General features: G+C 48.4%; 1 protein-coding gene across 1 annotated transcript in view; it reads right to left on the bottom strand.

Annotated features, from left to right (window-relative positions):
- Positions 1-13,832: 13,832 nt before the first annotated feature.
- Positions 13,833-22,535, bottom strand: part of RCOR1 (REST corepressor 1) — a 121,555-nt gene continuing 112,852 nt past the window's right edge. The window contains exons 9-12 of the mRNA XM_027957433.3: positions 21,937-22,014; positions 21,657-21,714; positions 20,772-20,998; positions 13,833-17,900 (exon numbers count right to left, since the gene is read on the bottom strand). Of these exons, the coding sequence (XP_027813234.2) occupies positions 17,859-17,900; positions 20,772-20,998; positions 21,657-21,714; positions 21,937-22,014 (405 nt within the window). The 3' untranslated portion in view covers positions 13,833-17,858. The remainder of the gene's footprint in view (positions 17,901-20,771; positions 20,999-21,656; positions 21,715-21,936; positions 22,015-22,535) is intronic.

Below are 22,535 nucleotides of genomic sequence, written 5' to 3'. Positions count from 1 at the left end.
ATCAGGTGGCCAAAGTATTGGAGTTTCAGCTTCAACATCAGTCCTTGCAATGAACACCCAGGACTGATCTCCTTTAGGATGGACTGGTTGGGATTTCCTTGCAGTCCAAGGGACTCTCAAGAATCTTCTCCAACACCACAGTTCAAAAGCATCAATTCTTCAGCACTCAGCTTTCTTTATGGTCCAACTCTCACATCCATACATGACCACTGGAAAAGCCATAGCCTCGACTAGACAGACCTTTGTCGACAAAGTAATGTCTCTGCTTTTGAATATGCTGTCTAGGTTGGTCATAACTTTCCTTCCAAGGAGTAAGCGTCTTTTAATTTCATGGCTGCAGTCACCATCTGCAGTGATTTTGGAGCCCCCAAAAATAAAGTCTGACACTGTTTCCCCATCTATTTGCCATGAAGTGATGGGACCAGATCCCACAGTCTTCATTTTTTGAACATTGAGTTTTCAGCCAGCTTTTTCACTCTCCTCTTTCACTTTCATCAAGAGGGTTTTTAGCTCCTCTTCACTTTCTGCCATAAGGGTCGTGTCATCTGCATATCTGAGGTTGATACTCCTCCCAGCAATCTTGATTCCAGCTTGTGCTTCCTCCAGCCCAGCATTTCTCATGATGTACTCTGCATATAAGTTAAATAAGCAGGGTGACAATATACAGCTTTGACATACTCCTTTTCCTATTTGGAACCAGTCTGTTGTTCCATGTCCAGTTCTAACTGTTGCTTCCTGACCTGTATATAGGTTTCTCAAGAGGCAGGTCAGGTGGTCTGGTATCCCCATCTCCTTACCACAGTTTATTGTGATCCACACAGTCAAAGGCTTTGGCATAGTCAATAAAGCAGAAATAGATGTTTTTCTGGGATTCTCTTGCTTTTTCCATGATCCAGCAGATGTTGGCAATTTGATCTCTGGCTCCTCTGCCTTTTCTAAAACCAGCTTGAACATCTGGGAGTTCACGGTTCACGTATTGCTGAAGCCTGGCTTGGAGAATTTTGAACATCATTAGCGTGTGAAATGAGTGCAATTGTGTGGTAGTTTGAGCATTCTTTGGCATTGTGTTTCTTTGGGATTGGAATGAAAACTGACCTTTTCCAGTCCTGTGGCCACTGCTGAGTTTTCCAAACTTGCTGGCATATTGAGTGCAGCACTTTCACAGCATTAGCTTTCAGGAATTGAAATAGCTCAAAGGAGGAGCCTGGTAGGCTGCAGTCCATGGGGTCGTGGAGGGTCGGACACGACTGAGTGACTTCACTTTCATGCATTGGAGAAGGAAATGGCAACCCACTCCAGTGTTCCTGCCTGGAGAATCCCAGGGATGGGGGAGCCTATGGGGTCACACAGAGTCGGGCACGACTGAAGTGACTTAGCAGCAGCAGTAGCAGCAACTGGAATTCCATCACCTCCACTAGCTTTGTTCATAGCGATGCTTCCGAAGGCCCACTTGACTTCACATTCCAGGATGTCTGGCTCTAGGTGATTGTGAGTGATCACACCATCATAATTATCTGGGTCGTGAAGATCTTTTTTGTATAGTTCATCTGTGTATTCTTGCCACCTTTTCTTAATATCTTCTGCTTCTGTTAGGTCCATACCATTTCTGTCCTTTATTGAGCCCATTTTTACATGAAATGTTCCCTTGGTATCTCTATTTTTCTTGAAGAGATCTGTAGTCTTTCCCATTCTGTTGTTTTCCTCTATTTCTTTGCATTGATCTAGTGCAATAGTACATACATTGTAATTGGAGTTTTATTCCATCTCCATAGAATTTCAGTTGCAGTTAGGTTAGGTTTAGGTCTGTTATCTTGCTACTTATCTCTTTTGGTTCCTCTTTCTAGTCCTTCTTTTGTGTTAATACAATATTTCTTCGAATCCCATAATTTTCCTATTGGATTTCCAGCTGTCTTTGCATATGCAATCAGTCATTGCTCTAGAGATGAAGCATTTCAATGTGTCCCAGTCTGCATGGGATTGGTATTGGATTCCTTCAGGTAAAACACAACCACGTGCCTCTCTATTCACGCTGCCATCCATATCGCATTTATGTCATAACACAACAATGCATGTGAAAGAAGTGAAAGTTGCTCAGTTGTGTCTGACACTTTGCAACCCCATGGACTATACAGTCCCTGGAATTCTCCAGGCCAGAATACTGGAGTGGGGAAAAAAAAAAGAATACTGGAGTGGGTAGCCTGTTCCCTTCTCCAGGGGATCTTCCCAACCCAGGAATCAAACCCAAGTCTGCATTGCAGGTGGATTCTTTACCAGCTGAGCTATCAGGGAAGCCCAGACTGTGTATAGTATCTCTAAAAGGAATTAAGAGGGATTTCCTTGGTAGTCCACAAGTTAAAACTCTGTGCTCCCAATGCAGGGGGCCTGGGTTCAAACCTTGGTCAGGGAACTAGATCCCATATGTGACAACTAAGATTTCACACACTATAACTAGAAGATTCCACCTGCCGCAACTAAGACCGGTGCAACCAAAAAAATACATTTGTAAAGAAAGGAATTTAGAAAAGCGGACATCATACAGTGTGCCAGGGGCTTCCCTGGTGGATTAAGAATCCACTTGCCAATGATGGAGACACAGGTTCACTCCCTGGTCCAGGAAGATTACACGTGTTGAGAGGCAACAAAGCCCGTGGGCCACAACTGCTGAGCTCGTGCTGTAGAGCCTGCAAGTCACAACTAGAGAAAACCCACGTGTAGCAATGGAGACCCAGCACAGCCGGAAAAAAAAAAAGTGGGGGGGGGGGCGTGCCAGTTACCAGTTTGTTGGCTCTCAGCTCCACGTGTACCCGCCTTTGCCCTGCTTTGTGGAACTGGCGCTGGTCACAGGAAGCTCTCTTGCCTGCTGGACGATGCTAGGTTTTGTCAATAGAGGGCACAGGAGGGCCACTGCAGGGCCAGTCAGCCACAGCTCCTCCCCGCGGGCCCAGGGCTTTCATCCCCTGGTGGTGGAGCCGCCAGCAGCTGGCAGGAGGCCCACCGGGCTCCCTGGCCACTGTGGTCACTGCCTAGGACCCAGCTTCAGCCGGCATTGTTCTGCTTCTTCACCACTGCCAGCTGCACATGCCACAGAGGTCTGAAGCTCAGCCTTGTGGCAGTGGTGGTGGTGGTGGTGGGGGCATCCCACCTTCTCAATTTATCCCCGAGCCGTTTTCCGCATTTGTATTCCTGTAATCCTTCAAGTTCTCTTTACCCATCTCTTTGTTGTCATTGTTTAGTTGCTAAGTCGTGTCTGACTCTTATGACCCCCATGGACTATAGCCCACCAAGCTCCTCTGTCCATGGGATTTCCTGGGCAAGAAGACTGCAGTGGGTTGCCATTCCCTTCTCCAGATCTTCCCGACCCAGGGACTGTACCCAAGTCTCTTGTGTCTCCTGCACTGGCAGGCGGATTTTTTACCACTGAGCCACCTGGGAGGCCCGAACCATCTCTTACCAATCTGTAATTCTGTGTTCAAAGCTCTCTGTTCAGATTGTGAGTGATTTCTGTCTTCTGCCTGGATGCTGACTGGTAGATCTAGCCCTTTACTCACATTTACCACTCCAAGCGCCGCCCATGCTGACCCGTAGCTCAGAGGTGTCATCGGAGGTCATTTCCATTTACCCTGAACAACTTGCTTTAGCACTTCTCATGGTGGAGATCTGCTTTGTGACATATTTCCTCAATTTTTGTTTGCAGAAAAGTGTCCTCATTTTGCCTCCACTTTGATAGTTTGAAACTTCAGCACCTTGAATATGATATTCCAAAATTTTCGGGCTTGTTTTCTGTTGAGAAGTCAGCTGTCAGCCGGAGAACTGTTCCATATAACCTGTTGTTTTTCTCTCACTGCATTTAAGATTTTCTCCTTTAGCTTTAGCTTTTGGCAGTTAGACTATGATGTTCCAAGGACTGTTTTTACCTGCTTTAGGTTCAGTAAGATTCTTGGATCTTCAATGTTTTCCACAAAATTTTGGCTGGTTTCACCTTTATTTATTTCTTTAAAAACATCACCTGTCCCTCTCCCCACTTCCTTTCCTTCTAAGACAATTACATGCATGTCAGCTCCTTCATATTGCCCCCACATCTGAGGCTCTGTTCATCTTTCTTTTTTCTCTTCATTTTTAGGGTTAATTCTTATTGATCTTGAAGTCCACTCATTCTTCTGCCATCTCTAATCTGCCATTCAAACCATCCAAAAAACCCCACAAATTTCTAATTTCACTTTTCATACTGTTTGGCTCTTGAAATTCCATTTTTAATAGTTTTTAACTATTGAGTTTTCCTACCTGTTCACTAATTAAAATAACTAACTTTAATTATTGATACATATTTATAACAGGTGTTTTGAAGTCTTTGCTAAATTCAATATCCAAATCCACTTGGAGTCAATTTCTACTGTTTTTTTTTTTTTTTTTTTTCTCCTGACAGTGAATGATATCTTCCCATTTCTTTGCATGTCTAACTTTTGGTTGAAAACTAGACATTTCAGACAACATATTGTAGTATCTCTAGATTTTGTTGTGTTCTAAGCATGACTGTTTTGCTACTGTTATTGTTCTAGAGGGAAGTTAATTTGCCTATATTCACACTGAATTCTGTCTCCCAAGGGAGGGTGCGGCAGCTGGTCTCTTGTAGGCACAGCTTTTCCTTCCCTGTTCCGCTGGGGATACTCCCCTCTGCCTGCATAGTTTGGCCATCAGTCAAGGATCTCAGTAAACTTGACACTCAGAAGCTTACCCTCTGTGGTTTCCTTCCTTCTGAGCATTCCCTCCGAAATTCTCGGCTTTCTCCCAGCACCAGGTTACATCCTCTGATATCTCAAGTGTACGGCTAGAGCTTTCTACCACTTATGCTGTACATAGTTAGGGAATGCAGTCAGATAAAAAGCAGTAAACTCGCAAATATCATCTAGGTTAGCTGCCTTCTAAGAGTAGACAGATTCCTGCCTGTTTTTCACTGAGTCTGCAGCACACGCGTAGAACTGTGGTCAGCCAGGGATTTGAGCTGCAGGTTGACTCAGATTTTTGGTGTTATCCCTTCTGTGGTTCTCTCACATCCAGAGGCTCGCCCGGGTTTTCTTTTGGCTCTGAACTCTGTTCTCTGCTACTTGAGGTTGACAGGGATGTGGTGTTCTGCGTGTTCTCCTCTGCTATGGCAAAGGGCACTGGGCAGCATCATCAGTGGGAAAACAAACTCTCGATTCTTAGCTCTTGTGGTTGTTAAAATTTCAGGAAGAATATGCCTCTCGTTTCTGTCTGCTTTGGGGTGCTTTGCAGTTCTTTTTAGTATGTATGTATTTGTCGGCTGTGCTGGGCCTTCGTGGCTGTGCAGGCTCTTTCTTTAGTCGCAGCGAGTGGGGGCTTCTCATTTCGGTGGCTTCTCTTGCTGTGGAGTGCGGGCTCTAGGGCGCGCAGGCTCAGCAGCTGCGGCTCCGGGCTCTGGAGCGTGCAGGCTCAGCAGCTGCAGCTCCCGGGCTCTGGAGCTCAGGCTCAGTAGCTGCGGCTCCGGGCTCTGGGGCGCAGGCTCAGTAGCTGTGGTGCACGTGCTCAGCTGCTCCACTGCATGTGGGCTCTTCCTGCATCAGGGATCGAACCTGTGTCTCCTGCATTGACAGGTGGATTCTTTACCACTGAGCCACCAGGGAAGCTCTCCAGTTCTTTTAAATAGTTGGCATGTATTTGTTTTAGTATTTTGCTAAAATTTTATCATAGTTATATGCAGGTCGGGCGGCCTGACCACTTCACTCCACCATCAGACTGGAAGTCTTCAATACTTCCAGTGGTAAAAAACGTGTAACATAAAATTTACCTTTTTAACCACTTAGATGTGTACAGTTCAGTGGTGTGAAGTACATTCACATTAACCATCACCAACCATCTCCAGAACTCTTTTCACCTTGCAAAATCCAAACAGCATACCCATGAAACAAATACCCTCTCCCCTCCAGCACCCGGGAGCCAGCATTTCACCGTCTGTCTCTGAATTTGCCTATTCTCAACACCTCATGTAAACGGAATCATATAGTATTTTTCTCTTTGTGGCTTATTTGACTTAGCATAAAGTCCTTGTAATAGACTGAATGTTTGTGTCCCCACAAAACCCTTATTTTGATACAAGGTGGTGGTATTTGGAGGTGGGGCCTTTGGCAGGTAGGTAATTAGGTCGTGAGGGTAGAGCCCTTATGAATGAGATTAGTGCTCTTATAAGACATTTCAGGAGGACATTTTTGAGGACACAGCAAAGATAGCTGTCTAGAAACCAGGAACAAGGTCTTCATCAAAAACCAAATCAGATGATGCCTGGATCTTGGATCTCCCAGCTTCCAGGGCTGTGAGAAATACATTCTTTTTATTAGCTCCCCAGTTCGTTATTTTGCTATTAGCAAGCCAAGTGGACTAAGACAGTCCTCAAGGTACTTCCATGCTGTAGTGCATCTCAGATCCCCTTTGAGACTGAAGAGTATTCACTTGACACATTTGTTTATCCATTCATCTGTCAAAGGACGCTGGGTTGCTCCCACTTTTTCGCTTTCGTGAATAGCGCTGTTGTAAACATGGGTGTACAAACACTTCTTCAAGACCTTCCCTTCAATTCTTTGGACATATTTCCAGAAGCGGAATTACTGGGTCAAATGATAATTCTATCTTTAACTTTCGAAGGAACCCAATTCTATCTTTAACTTTCTAAAGCCCTTCTAAGAACTCCCTTCTTTTGCTTAATTTGGCCAGTTTGTTCCCGTCACTAGCAAACATGAGTCCTGCAGATGCGCACCGTCGGCCCAGCCTGTGGCATGCTCACTAGGATGACAAGTCAGAAGACTGCAGACTGCCAGGCTCCCTGGAAACTAGAGCCAGAGGTAGAAGCTCTTTATCAGTAAGAGCAAGGCAAGGAAAGTTAGGAATAAAGAAAGCAGCAAGAGCAAATTTAAGAAGGTGCAGGGGTTTCCCTGGTGGCTCAGATGATAAAGAATCTGCCTGCAGTGCAGATCCAGGTTCATTCCCTGGCTTGGGAAGATAACTCACTCCCGTATTCTTGCCTGGAGAATTCCATGGACAGAACAGCCTGGTGGGCTACAGTTCGCAGGGTCAGAAGCGACCAGCACTTTCACTTCCATTTCTGAACCAGCCATAGCTTCAGGACAAACTGATTTGTTCAACCTCATGATACATTGGCAGTGAGGCTGTATGAAGCTATACATCTCCGCAGAGTCCAGGGTGTGAGGGAGAAGAATTAACAGGCTGAGTCCAGCCATCCTCTATGGCTGGAGTTCGGGGAGGGCATCAACGCCTGTCACAGTGCCGTGGCTACCGAGAAGATCCTACTGTGTTTGGTACTTCAGCAGCAGCAGGAAGTCTCTGGGCCGGAGGCAAGGGGTTCAGAGTCTGGCTATGAGGTGAAGCGTTACTGGAATTTCTTGAGCCACAGGAGCCCAGGAGTCTCTGCCGCTGCAGCACACCCGAGTCCGTGATCACGGCAGCAAACAAGCTGACGCAAGGATTACAGAGCAGAGCGTGCAGGGAGGTCTAGGGTGATGTGTAAAGTGAATGTGGGATGGGGTGGAGGAAGGGCACACACAGTCAGTTATAAGGCGGATAAGTTCTGAGGATCCAACGTGCAGCATGGTGACGATCCTACAGTAGTACTATATCGTGGGGCTTCCATGGTGGTCTAGTGGTCAGGAGCTCTCCTCGCAGTGCTGGGGACTCAGGTTTGATCCCTGGCCGGGGAACTAAAATCCCACCTGCTGCAGAGCAATGAGGCCCTCAAGCCACAGTGAAGATCTGACACAGCCAAAAATTGGCAAACAAATAAATATACTCTATTGTATACTTGAAATTTGTTAAAAGTAGATCTGAAATGTTCTCACCGTACATCTTGACAATATCGAGCCTTCCAATCCATGAACATGGGATGTCCTTTGTCTTTAATTTCTTGCAGCAACCTTCTGTAGTTTCCAGTGTACAAACCTATTCTTTCCTTGGTTAAATTTATTGCTCAGTATTTTATTGTTTTTTAAAGCCACTAAAAATGGAATTGTTTTCTTAATTTCCTTATCAGATTGTTCACTGTTAGTGTATAAAAAGTATAGACCGATTTTCATGTGATTTTTTTATCCTGGCACTTTGCTGCATTGATCGGTTTTAAGTTCCTTTGTGGAATCTTTAGGATTTTTTACATATAAGATCATATCATTCATGAACGGAGATTATGTTACTTCCTATCCAATTTGGATGCCTCTTATCATACTTTTTCTTGCCTAATTGCTCTGGTGAGGACATCCAGTACTACACTGGTGAAAGCAGGCATCCTTGCCTTCTTCCTGATCTTGAAGGAGGCACTTTCACTCTTTCACCACTGAACATGACGTTCACTCACGTATGGCCTTTGTTACGCTCAACCCTTTGCCTTCTGGACTCTGGTGTTTCTCATGAGAAATCTGCTCATTATCTTACTGAGGATCCCATGTGTGTGCAGAGTTGCTTTTCTCTTCTCTTGCTGCTTTCCAGATTCTCTTGGCTTTTGACAGCCATTATAACATGTTTTTGTGTGGGTCTCTGACTTCATCTTACCTGGAGCTCGTTGAGATTCTTGTATGTTTACATTTGTATCTTTCATAAAACTTGGGAAATTCTTGGCCATTATTTTTTCAAATATCCTCTCTGCTCCTTTCTTTTTGCCTGGGACTCTCACAGTGTGTACAGAAGGTGGTTGCAAAGCTTCTCCATAGGGTGGCAGGATGTTCAACTACAAGAGAAAGCACAGGTTGATGCTCACATTATGACTGCTAAGGTTCTGTGGGGTGAAGCAAGTCCATGAGTAAGAAGAGTTGGGGTGAGTGACAGTGTGTGGTGAGGATACTCGGAGATGTGACTCACTGGGGCCACTCCTCCAAGAGTCTTTCCTACCAGCGAAGTCAGGGAAAAGGGGTCATCAGGCCCACCTCTGTGGTCAGGGCCAGACAAGGGCAGAATTACGTCCCAGTGCTGCTGTGAAGAGGGCTGACGGAAGCCCGGGCCTCACGGTGCTGCTGGGCAGGATTCACCGGGCACCACCAGGCCCTGGGCCCAGAGCCCCAGGCTACAGAGGAGCCGAAGATCACCCCCCACGAGACCTCCATGGCTGGGTGGCCTGAAATGGGACACGGTGGGGAAATTTCCAGAGTCCTCTCTGGACAGCCCGGTGCCATGGGAGGAGGTGGGGGTGCCCAGGCCTTAGTTGAGGAGGTCAGCTGGACATCAGGTCCAGTCAGCCCTGGGCACTACGCAGGTTCAGGGGCAGGTGTGCAGTGACCAGCAAGGCATCCAAAACCAACTGTTGTGATGATGGCAGCGTGAAATCAGGATCCGTTCTAGAGACGAGCAGCCCTGGAGACATGAGTTCCCTTGCAGGAAGAGAGAGTGCCCATGGCCAGCATTGGCAGAGGCTAAAGGCGGGAAAGGACACTCTACAACTGGCCCTGGGGCCTGGACTCAAGATGGGGAGCTGGACCATGCTTGCTGGCAATGGGGGAGCTCAGAATGGGCCCGGCCTTGGGGGCAGCCAAACTGAAGAGGGCCCCCCTCACCTTTCGCACAGCAGTTCGGCCACCCGGCGGCCACAGCAGCAGGCCTGGCAAGGAGCGGTCTGAAGGTGCGCCCACCAGCTGCCAGCTGAGTGACCCTGTGCCCGTCGCTGCAGCGCTCTGGCCTCGGCTCCCGCAGACACAGGGGCGGGGGTTGGCGTGCACCTCGTTCACAGTACAGTGTTCCGGAGCCTCGGAGCAGGGATGGCCAGGGACCAGCAGTGCCAGTGAGCTGTCTAGGATAGAGGGTACACAAGAAAATGGCTCCAGGGGTTTTTTCTAATTCTGAACATACTAATTACGGGCACTGCCCGTACAAATGCTACAGGTGAATATGTGGGCACGGAGGTGCCTTGTCAGTAAGTTCCTGTCTGGTAAGAGAGCGCCACCAAAACCACTGGAGAGCCACTGGTCTAGGGGTAGGGCTGGAGGTGGGAATTTGGGAAGAGAAATGAGGGCTCCGTTTGAAGGCCCATGAACCGTGAAACACTTGGTTCATCCCCTGCTCGCAGGAGACGAGGCGACACACACTCCTGAGAAAACTGGTCTTTGTGGAGGGAAGGGTGAACCTTCTGTGGGGCATCTCCTCTCTGCAGGCCCCTGAGCTGGACCAAGCCGTCTCCAGGCACTGCCTCGGGTAAGTCAGACGGCTATCGTCCCTGCTTCACCGATGAGGTGGCTGAGGGGGCGACTGAGGCCATGTCCCAGGGCCTAAGGAGGAAGCCACACAGTAGAGCAGAGCCTCTGGTGTGTCCAGCCCCAACTCAGGCCCTTTCTGCTCATCTAACTTGGGAAGACATTCTTTTCCCAGTCTCAGTCTCCCCTAAGACCAGGATGGAAGGCCCTTTGCGTGAGGCTGCCATGAGCGTTACATCAAGCAAAACATGTTTGGTCCCTGGAGGCCAAGGCCATCTTCAACAAATCAAGCAATTAATACTAAAAACCACAAATAATTTCCTATTCATGATTATGCAGAATATAAGAGCTAATTGCTACTAGATTTACTTTTCAATCAGTTAAGTGTCACGAGCCACCATCTGCCAAATAACTTCATTCCATGAAGAGTCTTGGCAGGAGGACAAGGCGCCCCCTCCAGCAATGCCTGTCCTCAGGCAGGACGTTGGCCTGAGGCCTGGGGTCACCAGCAGCTGCCCAATCCAGAGGCCGGGGAATCCCTGACAGAAACCATAGCTGGAGAGCCACGTGCCAGCGTTCAGCCCTACCCCGTCCTCTGACCCTGACGGCCAAGGGGCAGCCTTCAGGAGGGAGTCTGTGTGCGGTGCCTGCAGGTAACTTAGCTGCTCCCCATCTCCAAGCAGCAGCGACATTCACCAGCCTCGGCGTTGAGTGGGGACCTAGACTGAGACAGGGGTCACCGTGGAGCCACAGGAAGTTCCAACACCCTCCAGTGGGTGGCAAGGAAACAGGCCCGTCCCACATAAACCACGGGGTCTGCAGGGACGCCAGGCCAGCTGTCACGCCTTCAACTGTCACCTCCTCAGGGATGCCTTCCAAGAACGCCCCAGGTGGGACGATCTCTCCCCACGGCCCACTTGGATTTGAGAAGCACTGCCTGTGGCGTCTCGGCTGGAAGGTGTCTGTGGAGCGTCTCCGGCCAGGATTCTTGGTCAGCTGGCACGGTGCGTGTGGCACCTTACCGGGGCGGGGCGGCGACAGCGCACGGGGACGGAGGACCAGAAAACCAGGCTGCACAGAGCACTCTCCAACCTCATTCCTAATGTACCAGCACCAGACCTTTAATTCCAGTTCATTTTTTCCTCAGTCCTTGGGCAATTAAAAAAAGGCAAATAGCTTGAGAAAGAAGCAAAGGGCCTGGAAAACCCCAAACCTCTCAGCTCATCCGTCTCTGGATGCCCAGGAATCAGCAGCCGACGAGTCCCCCTCCCCTCCGGGGGCGGCCATCACAGACCACAATGGGGCCTTTCATCCTGCACACAAGGGCCAGCAGGCGCTCATTCTTCTTCTTCAACGTGCTGACATCACAGCTCTTTATTCCACAAGCCTATTATCGCCAATTGTGGGCACAGAGATGACTATGACAGTCTTGGATCTCATGAAAAGCTTATGAAACACCTTGGATCAAAACGTTTAATTATCACAGAGTTAGGAAGGGCACAGGGCAACAGGTTGCCTCATTCACAGCTGATGGAAAGAGAGACTGCTACAACCCCTCTGGGAGAAACACACCACTATGTGTCAAGTGTCAAAGTGAACCGATTTCTGGACTCAAATTCCAATCTTAGATATTTATCCCCACAACTACACTTGCCTGTAGGCAAAATGACATAGGCTGGCTCCAGTCTTCTGATATCACATGATTCTTCACTGACTATCAAATGACACAGTTTAAATAAACAGTTACTGTCGTAACTGGATACCATGAAACCAGTGCAGAGGAATGAAGCAACTTCCTATCCACGGGTTGGTGTAGCGGTCTAAGGTACCACTATGTGAGGTAAGAACAGTATACACACTACAGTCCGCCTCTGCATGCACCCGTGGACGGGGAGCCCGTGGACAGGGAGGGCTGACTGCACCCTGCTACAGGGGCAGCTCGAGTATCCTTGGATCCTGGCGTCTGTGGTGTCCAAGAACCGATCCCCCACATACTGACGGAGAGACGACTGCACGTTATCTGCATGGAAACGTATGTGACACGTGCAAGTGAGCGTGCATGCTTGTACACCTGCTGATACGCTCTCAGAGGAGGCGCAGAAGGGGTGGGTGGCTGGAGGCCACAGGCGGGGAGCTTACGTCCCACTGTCTGCCTTTTGTAACAAGCATGCTGGTTACCTATTCAAAAGAAGAGCAAACGTAAAGCCATTTCTTTGTGGTACAGTACGAAGAGGAAGTGCAGAGACATGTAAGTGACAGAGGCCCTGAGACTGGTTCCTCTGCTGAAGGTGGAGCCCTGAGCTGTCGGTCAGGACTTCAGGGCCCTGTAGGGGGGTGTGGCGTTGTTTCTGAGAAAAGCAGAGATTGGCCCTGCAGTAGGCATGTGATGTGGCTTAAGACAGAATGAAGGGCTTTTCTGGAATGAATGAGCTTTTCTGGAAGGCAGAGGGAGCGTTTTAAGCGGGAAAGGGCCCTGATTATGGCTGGGAGATGCAGGGTGAGAGCGAGCAGGAAAAGAGGCATGTCAGGGTTAAGATGAATCCGGAGCGAGAGCATCAGCTCAGGACATTGGGAGGGGCCTGAGCTGTCATGGGACGTAGTAATGGAGGAAGGCCCTCGAGCTGGGGGTCAGAGGCAGGCGACACCATGTTTCTAGTTTGATGAGCTTGGACATAGCAGTGCCACACACGGAGGAGAACTCAAGAGAGTGCAGTGAAGAGGGGGAACTTCATCAGAAGCCCAAACAGCCCTCACTGGGCCCACCCCAGCTGCCAACGTGGCCTCCTCTGTCCCTGCCGCACACCCTCTCAGTCTCCTGGAGGAAAGCCTGGCCCTGGCCTTGGCACTGGCTCCCTCTGGGTCTGGACCGGAGTCACCTCCAGAGACACGTGCTGACGTCTCTGAGCCTCTGAGCTCCTTTCCCAGGGGCCACCCCTGGCAGCACCGCACACACGCTCCGCAGACACTCAGCACAGTGACTGCATCTGCCAGGCAAGGGCCTCTGGGAAGCATCACGCAAAACTCATTCACTAAGGGAAGTCGCCACACAGAGCGAGCCCACCTGTGTGTTATACGTGTTGTGTGAGGCAAGGCTGATTTTTATACAAGTGTTATCTAACCAAATCCTACATTCTGGCTAAAAAGGACCACAGAGATGGCCACTGGGCACTCACAGAGGTGATTCAGAGAGGCACTGAGGCCTGGGCCGTGTCCACTGGGCTGACCAGACGCAACACAGGCAGTCATCTCGCCTTTTCTCTCCCACAGTCCCGTGTCTGTGCTGAGGCCAGCAGCCATGCGTCAAAGCCCACTGGAGCCAAAAAACCATTAACAGGAAAAAAATTCCTCTCATCAAACCTATACATTTAAGTCCTCAACTATCACACACGTAACAAATTCATGTCCACTGATTTGATCCAACCGTAGGATCATCATATATTATAAAATAAAAAATGTAGTTCAAGTAGATCTAAGGGTTAAAAACAAAAGCACCCCAGCCATGTGCTCCCACAGTGCACAGTGCTGGGGAATGGACACTTTCAGAAACCCAGAGGCCCCAGGCAAGAGGCAGGGAAAACCCACTTGGTGTCAGTCAGGGTGGGCTGCTGCTTTGATGGAGCCTGGAGGGTCAGAACAGTCTTTTGTTTCATATTTTATTACATCAATGGCTTGAAAACTTTTATTTAACTTCAGCAAATATTGGAAATAGAAAAATGAGTTCTGCAGAATTTCACAAATAAATCTTTCAGTCTCTACTAACAAATGTTATCATTCGATGGCTAAGCAATTATAATGCTATGAACATTCACCACAATGAATGTGCTGAAATAGAAAACAGGCAAAAAGAGACATTAAAATATTACTTACAACAGCATTATTACAACATATTTTCTTTAAAATTCCAACATGGATTTTTATCACTTCAAAAGATATACAGCATTTCCATTATATTTGCAAACTTAACCTTATACATCTTTTAAAATCTTGAAAAAATTTTTAAGCAATCTAAAAAGCACTTAGCAAAGTTGGTAAGTCTACGTAATGGAATACCATCTGCTCCAGTACAGACTCGAGTTCCGGAGAAGGGCTGTAAACACTCATTATCATACAACATGCATAGGCTGTACTGACCTTCCTTCGCTGGACTGTGACGTTACTGCAATTGTGCTTCACTCTAAGGAGGGAACGCTGCAGAGGTCCGGGGAGTGGCAGAGAGAGGGTTTGTTTTGAGCATTGCACAAGATCACTAGATTCAAATTAGCTAACCACCTCGAGTCAACTTGAGATAAAGTCTCACTCGATATCACAAGCTTGAATCCGGGGTCACTCAGTTTACATCAGGCTAGACAAGAAACGAGGCTCTCGGGTGAGCTGGCTTCATCCGACCTTTGCTCATATAAGCAGGGATCCAGTTAGTGTAATGCACTATTTGGCTTATTTTTGGTATGCAATTATACCAATAGTACAATCTGATAATCAGAAAGACAAAAATAGGGCGTAGTTGAAATTAAAGTGACAACGAGCACACTTAGAGTGGCGTGTGGCAACAGTCAGCTTTCCAAATTCAACTACGTTTTCTTTTTCATTTTTTGATCGGAGGTTTACGACCATCAAAGGATCTGGCAGGTTAAAAACTATCCAAAGCCATCTTGAGGAACTGATGTTTGATGGGCGTGGACGCACTGAGACGACGTGGAGAGGCGGGGTCTACACTAACCTCGGGGTCCGGCCGACTCCGGCGCTGCTGCCCCATAGCTCCCCACTTAGCAGGAGCAGGCAGGGCTGCTTCCTGCTTACAGAGTGATCCTACAGAATCCATCACTGTTTCAGACCAGTCAAAACAATATTCAAGTAACAAGATGTTCAAATGAGTAAGTGAAAAAATGTTTACCTAACACTTTACACATCTACATAAAATTAAATAAAACAAACTTTTAATGCATATGCAATACAATTTATATCTTTCAGGATTTCTAAACTAAAAGGAAAACTATCATTTGCTTCAATGGTACTATATTTTGCACAATAACTTATACTTAGGAGAAATTTTCCACAAAAAAATATATATAATTATGACATTCACATTGATAATTTTTAAGAAGACAAAGCTTAAGTGAACACTGCATCTGAAGCAGCAGTCATCATGGACCCTTACACATCCAAACACAACCTGCTGACGCACCCAAGTCTTGGTATTGTAAAAAGGGTCGTCCCATAAATAAGACCAAACCACTTCACTTCTAAAGGGAAGTGATTTCTTGCATTTACAACATCATTGCAAAGACAGTGTAATGAAACAGTTTAAAACACAGTGCTATCTTATGCATGAAACTACAACGAAGGCAGTCAGGCAAAGACAACTATCTTTTTTCCTTCTAGCAAATGAAAACCACACCCCCCTTTCCCTTGGCGAGAAAGCCAAAACCCAGTGGCCACAATGGCAAGTACACCAGCACCATGACTCTTCGGGACTGGAGACCACCTGTCGCCAGGAGCCAGGTCAGGGGATGTCTGAGCACAGACGGGCCTGGCACTGCCGGTGTGCCCGCCGCGCAACACAGACCAGCACCAGCCCTGAAGCACTGCCAAGCGGGATAGACTCTTGAGGGACGGAGCCTGGGGGTGAAGAGAGGAAGCACAACTGGCAGACAGACCACTGCAGCGAGGTGCCCACTGCTTCTCTAACGAGCAAGGAGGTCTGGAGAAGAGGCCAGGTGCAGCGGGAGCCTCCAGGCCTACTGTACCCTTTCAGCAACGTGCAAAACTCCTGTCACCTCTTGCCCGTGTTTTCCTGCCATGTTCCAATTAGGTGGCAGGCTCACGACAAAAACAAAACGGACCCTGCACAGTGACCACTGTTACTGCGCTGCCCGCCTGGCACGAGCAGCGGGGGCGCCGGGCTCCTTGGAGGCTCTTCCTCACCAGCCCTCATGTGACCAACAGACACTGCGTGCAGGGACAGGTAGGTGATGGGCGCCGGCAAAGTCCCGTCTCACTCCCTTTCTGATAACCTTTCTCCAGATTTCAAAAAAAGAAGTACAATTCCAAACATTCTAGGTGTCTTGCTGACCCTCTTCCTAAAGAGAAAATCAGCTGACTTTAAAAAAAAAAAAAAAAAAGCAAGGTGCGTGGGAGTCAAAACAACAAATTTTAATTGCATATTTCAAATTCTTAAGAATTCTGTTTATGCCTTAAAGCATCTGGAATTTTTTTCTTTTTGGTATTGAAAGCACAAAAAATACTTCATTGATGCAAAAACCAACAAAAAAAAGCTCCTTCCACATATTTAGTGCAGACTGAACCGACCACGGGCCAGGGAATGGGGCACACCAGGAGGCACGGCGCAGTCTACCCGGAGCCCCTTCACAGGCCCACAGCCCAGCAAGAGAATAAAAGTGATTCTGGAAGTTTTAGAACATTTGTTAAATATCTGTACTTGTTCCCAGCCCAACCAAAAGGCATCACATACCCCTTTGCAGATGGTTTCTTCCCACCTGGACTCACTAGAACCAGTGACCGAACACGCCCCTGCCTGTTCTGTAACATCGAGGGGGCGGTGCTTGCACGGCCAGTACGTGACAGAGAAGAGGCGACGTGGAAAGAGGGGCAAGAGGCCAGGTGTCCCAAGAGGACAGCGCCCGAAGAGCACAGAGCCTTGACAGAGCCGCCGCCAGCCGGCCGCAGGCCCATATCACCGCCCCACGTGACATCGAGCATCCGCACTCTGTCAAGCACCTGCAGCAAGGCCTCCCCGTCTCCTCATCTCAGTGATGTCATCTTTGGCAAGCAATCAACTTTAAAGAAGAAATAAGACACTGAAACAGAAAAGAGGGTTGAAAACATGGTTGCCAAAAGGAGAAGGCACCAATTCCCAATGTACAAGCACCAGGTACAGTGTATGGACACTCTTGGAGCTCGGGGTGGGGAGGGGAAGGAGAAGACGGGGCGGCGCCCATCCTGGGGTGACGATGCTGAAGGCAGCGAGTGCTGGGGTCCACGATCCTCCAAGGACAGTGCAGAGAATGAGCTTTCTACCACACGGGCAGGGAGAGGGGAGAGATTTAAGCCAAGTGAATTTATAAACCATAATTATACCTACATTGAGGGAAAGGGGAGCTGTATCAAGCTGTTTGGCACTATAAAGGTTATGACGCAGTCTGCCAATATGCGGTGATTTCTGAAGAAGCATGATATCACTTAGGTGGATGCCTCAGAAAAGAACAAAGGAAACTTCCCAGAAGGCCAACGGGTCACAGTTACTCTGAAAATTACATTATGCACAAAGTAGGGACTGCAGGCCATGCAGGAACAGAGTCGCACCTCCGAGTGACTCCTTGTTCCGAAGCCGCCAATGGGGAAGAGCTGCCGTAGGTGGGCCGGGGCTCCATGGGGGCGGCGGGCCCCGGCGTCGCAGAAGCGTGCAGGCCACAGGATCCCCGCACTGAGGCGGAGTGAGAGACACAGAGAGCTCTCGGGGAAGCGGCCTCGCACGAGGAACGAGCGAAGAATTAAGGCAGGTGTAGCCCAGGACTGCGAGTGTGTGCCTTTTTGGTAATAGCTGCTTGTCCACAGAGCTGTGATGCGGATGGCTGGGTGAAGTCTGGAGGTACCTGAATCCTGGAAAATGCAGGCGTCCACACCAAGCGCTCAAGCCACCAGAGTGTCTCAGGAGGCAGATGAGTATCTGACATCAAGAACAGAAGCAGCCTGAGCAAGGAGGAAACAGAGAAACACAGACAGGTCACCAGAACGCGCTGCTGACTCTGGTCTGGGGCAGGCCCCCTACCCTCTCCAGCCCCACAGCTCCCAGGCCAGGGTGCAGAGGTGGAGGCTGTGCCAGGCCACGTGGGCAGGCCTCCATGGCCACGTGCCCTATGAACTGTGCACCCGGGGCGAGTTAGCAGGGTCCTAGTCAGCAGCAGGTGCCCAACACCATGGTCCACCTCACAGGGTTAAGGGGCCCGCACAGGGCCTTCAGGTGCCCTGCTGGGAGTCCCAGCACCCACGCTGGTTAGCAGACAGCTGCAACATAAAGGCTGTAGCTTCTTATAAACTTCACAGGCCTTTCTAATTCTCTACTCTCATTTTTAAAGACTGACTGCTGGACCTAGGCCTCAAGATCACCGAGGGTCTCAGAGCTTGCTGCTCCCCCATGGTGTCTTATTTCTAAGGAAACAGCCAAACTTAAGAGTCCAAAATCTGAAAACAGCTGTGCCTTCAGGTGAAACCCCAATTTAAGAGAACTGTTACTAGTGAAATCAATTTCTCCTTAATAGTAATACACTCAATCGCTCTACACTTTTAAGTGAGAATGTTTACCTCCAAACCAGTCACCTCAGCATCATTCCACGCCTTTCTGACACCTCCCCGGACTCAATCTGTGCCCAGCCCTCCCCAGAGAACCCTGAGTCTCACACGCTCAACCCTCGTGGGTTACTCTCCCTCCTCAGCTCCAAAGGAAGAAAGCCCACAGCTGACAGATGACCATGAACTTCTCAAATCTGCCTGCGCTGCATAAACAGGTAAGACCCGCAGGCAGGCTGGACACCAGCAGACATCTTTCTGAGCTGCTGGACTCCACAGGAATGGAGAAATTACAAGCACACTAAGTTCTGAGCACTGATCAGACAGACAATTAGCTAGTTCCCTTAGGCCCTTGGTGGACACAGAGAAGCAGCTGGTCCTTACAGATTAATTTCCTTCTATGGGCTAACACAGAGACTGGAAAACCAGGGTGGCAAAGCAGGAGGCCTGGTGCCTTAAGAAGCATAAGAAGAAAGGGACTAAAGAAAAGGAAGGACAGACCTTCTGGGCTAGCAAGACAGGAGGAAACATCAGCTGACAGATTAAGCCAATCAACGGATCAGGTCTAGGAAAATGATGACTCTGCGTCCTCAACCTGTGAGCAAATTTTTCATGCTAATTCTCTGGGGCCGGCTATGATGAAATCTGAAGCGGAAAGAGATCTGAGTTTCCTCTCATTTCTGCTTCATGAGCCTTAAGTCAGAAAACAGACCTGGAAGAAAGCTTTCATTCTCCAAGTTCTAATGGCCCTTCCCCAGTAATCATCATGTTCTCAATGCTTCCTAAACTGAGTCCAGGACTTCAGGGAAGGTAATCTGATGTTAAAGGGGTAACTAGCTGTCAGATAAAGTCACTGCCCCAAGATAAAAACACCCCTTTTGCCTCTGTGCTGTCCCGTCCGTGGGCAGGCTGGGCTGGGTGGGTGTGAGTCAAGGACCACTGCACTGCCAGCACTAGAGACTGAACACGACTGCAGACATTTTCTGGGAGCAAAGTCTAAGCAGTCTAAGGAAACTGGTGTGCTTCTGAAACTGCCTCTTCTGACAGGTGTAGATGCCTCAAGGCCCTTTCTTAAACTGGCATATGGACATGGAGGGGTGGGGGTGGCTGGCAGTGCCATGCTCTCAGGGCACCCTCCTCACAAGGCTCATGCATGCACAGGTTGGGGGCCTCCAAGTTCTGCAGCCAGGCTCTGGGAGCAAAGAGTCACGGGACAACACAGAAGAAGTAACTTCAAGTCTTTCCTGCCTCGTTTGGGAAAGATTTTGATGATAAAAGTAATGAGCAAATTAATCCTCACATTAGAATTCTCCAGGCCAGAATACTGGAGTGGGTAGCCTTTCCCTTCTCTGGGGATCTTCCCAACCCAGGGATCGAACCCAGGTCTCCGCGGATTCTTTACCAGCTGAGCCACAAAGGAAGCCCAAGAATACTGGAGTGGGTAGCCTGTTCCCTTCTCCAGGGAAACTTCCTGATTCAGGAATCGAACCCAGGTCTCCTGCATTGCAGGTGGATTCTTTACCACCTGAGCTATCAGGGAAGCCCACCATGTCAGTGAGCAAATGCAAAAATAAGTGGATGGTGTGCACTCCCACCCCCTAGCCCTACACACTGTCTGTGGGGAAGGGTGAGCATGCAGGGGGCAGCCCCCTGCCGCAGGAAGCAGGCAGGCAGCAGACAGACCCTGCAGCCTCAGCAATCCCCCCTCAATCTCTGCCGACTGGGCCAGTGGACTCAGTGCCACCACCCAGGAGGTCACAAGAACGTTAGTTCCACTCTGGAAATGCCAAGTAACCCAAGACCTAGGCTTGTCCCCATCAGTCCTTTACCCGCTGGCCCCCCAACAGCAGCCAGGCTGGAGGTGTGGCCGCAGAGACGCACCAGGAGCCTGCAGACACCCCTGTAAGCTCACACACCTCACAGGGAACGACTCACAGCTCACATGACTGAACTCTCCCGATCCCCAAGGCACTTCTAACTTACCGTTTCAGGGCCAAGTGGTTACTGTATTTAAGGAAATACTGGTAATGTGAAATATTCTGTGGCTAGAGAAAGTAGGGTGGACTTAAGAATTTGTCCAGGAATTCAAATGTGAATACGTACACAGTGACCAAGAAGTGACTAGTCAACATATATTACAGCATTTACGGGTAAGAGTCATTACTGACACAGCTGAAGCCTAAATCTATTTCTACAGCTGGAAAAGGTCATCAGTGAAGAAAGCAACTGGAAGTCGAGCATGAATCCCGCAGAGACCAGCTGCTTCAGACTCACCTCGTCGTCCTCCTCAGGCATCTTGATGGAGCTATCTGGGGACTTGACAGGTTTCTGGTTGCTGGGACCATTCTCTTCTTTCCCGTGCTCTGCCTCCCATTCTTGTAAAACTTCATCTATGTTGAAGCGGCGTCGATAATTTACAAAAAAGTTTTTCACTTGCACCACTGATTTGTTCCCAATCACATCTGAGATGGCCTGGAAATCTCGGCCGTATTTCCTGATGGCTAAGGATGGAAAAAAGCGTCTTTTTCAATACAAGAGAAAAATAATAAGACACACACTCACACACACACTTGAGACTCACCCCTTATCCAGATAAGGTAGCACGGGGGCTCCTAACAGCAGACACTATCTTAGTGTAGAAACCAACAGGAAGAGCAGCACGGCAGTCTGCATGAGAGCCCGGTCACAGTCTGCGTTACCTGTCATGTACAGTCTGCACCTTCTCACCACACACCACATGGTATAACTGAGGTCACCCAGCAGCTATCCTGTGCTGTGGACATTCCACACAGGCCTTTCCAGGGTCCCAGGACTAGAACACCTCCAACCTTACAGCCCTAACCCTCACTCTGTCCTTTCTGACTATTCAGAACCCAACAAGCAGCTGCTAAAATGAAATATGCCTTGAGACACTGAGACTTCTAGATTAATTTTTACATCTTGTGAGACATGGGAAAGGAAAAAAGCAAAGCCCAAAGGGAATGCAGAAATTCAGCTAATATGATGCCCACTAGAAGGATGTCAGCTCACAGGAGTCTGTTAAAGGTGAGCAACATGTTGAGAGCAGGCTGGGGTACAACTGCCTCCGGAGGCGACTGCTCTGCCTAAGCTCTCTGTTTATAAGCAGAGCTTCTAAGTTTATAAGTACAAGCTTCCTACCTTGTACGGCGAGCAGCTGCTCTTCCGTGGTCCAGCGGGCGTTGCATTTCTGAATGACCTGGACATCCAAATGAGTCCTGTTAGCACACTACATTTAGGCACGGGTGTGTCCTTATGAGGATTAATCAATCTTATATCAGAATGTTAACATCAACTAGGGTTATAATAAATGATGTCTATACCTTTCCTTCTAGAAGATGTGTACTGGAGACACAGATAGTGAATTCTTAAACACATAAACTTGGGTGTGACTTCAAAGATGATATTTACATAATCTTACCTCTGGAAGTCGGTATGGCTCTATTCCACCATCAAGTTTTTCTTTTAGAGCACTGTTCGTCTGTTTAATATTCTGAATCTAAGAGAAACAAGATTCTCATTTTAAAAATGAAAGACTTTTATAAAGGTATGAAAAGAAAACAAAACTATGAAAGTTAAAAGAAACAAAAAGCCAAGAGGCCAAGAGGAAAGCAGTTTCTGGTCTATATGACAGCCCCAAATACAAGGCCCCTATCGCATCCTTTGAGAGCAGCTAACTATTAATAGATGTTTTAATTAACTTGCTGAGGGCAACAAACAAGGAACAAACAAGGAAGGGATGGTGGTAAGAAGGTTCCTGCACACACAATCCTGATCCAATAGCTCGTTAACAGGTGCCCATCTGGACAACAGAAGGCACAATCTGAGTCTGACACCGACCCAGCGCCTGTGCCCCCACCACAGAGTGGAGCTGGGGGAGCAGAGCAGGCAGAGTGAAGGCAGAAGCCTGCCCTTCAGACTTCTTGAACGGGGAGACGAAAAAAGCTATTTTTCCATGAGCCTAATTTTGAGCAACTGTAACTTCTTAATTTTCTCACAAATTATCTTTTCTACATTCTT

This window comes from Ovis aries, chromosome 18 (assembly GCF_016772045.2).
Source record: "Ovis aries strain OAR_USU_Benz2616 breed Rambouillet chromosome 18, ARS-UI_Ramb_v3.0, whole genome shotgun sequence".
In the NCBI taxonomy this organism is placed as follows: domain Eukaryota; kingdom Metazoa; phylum Chordata; class Mammalia; order Artiodactyla; family Bovidae; genus Ovis; species Ovis aries.
This window is presented reverse-complemented; position numbering and strand designations above follow the sequence as displayed.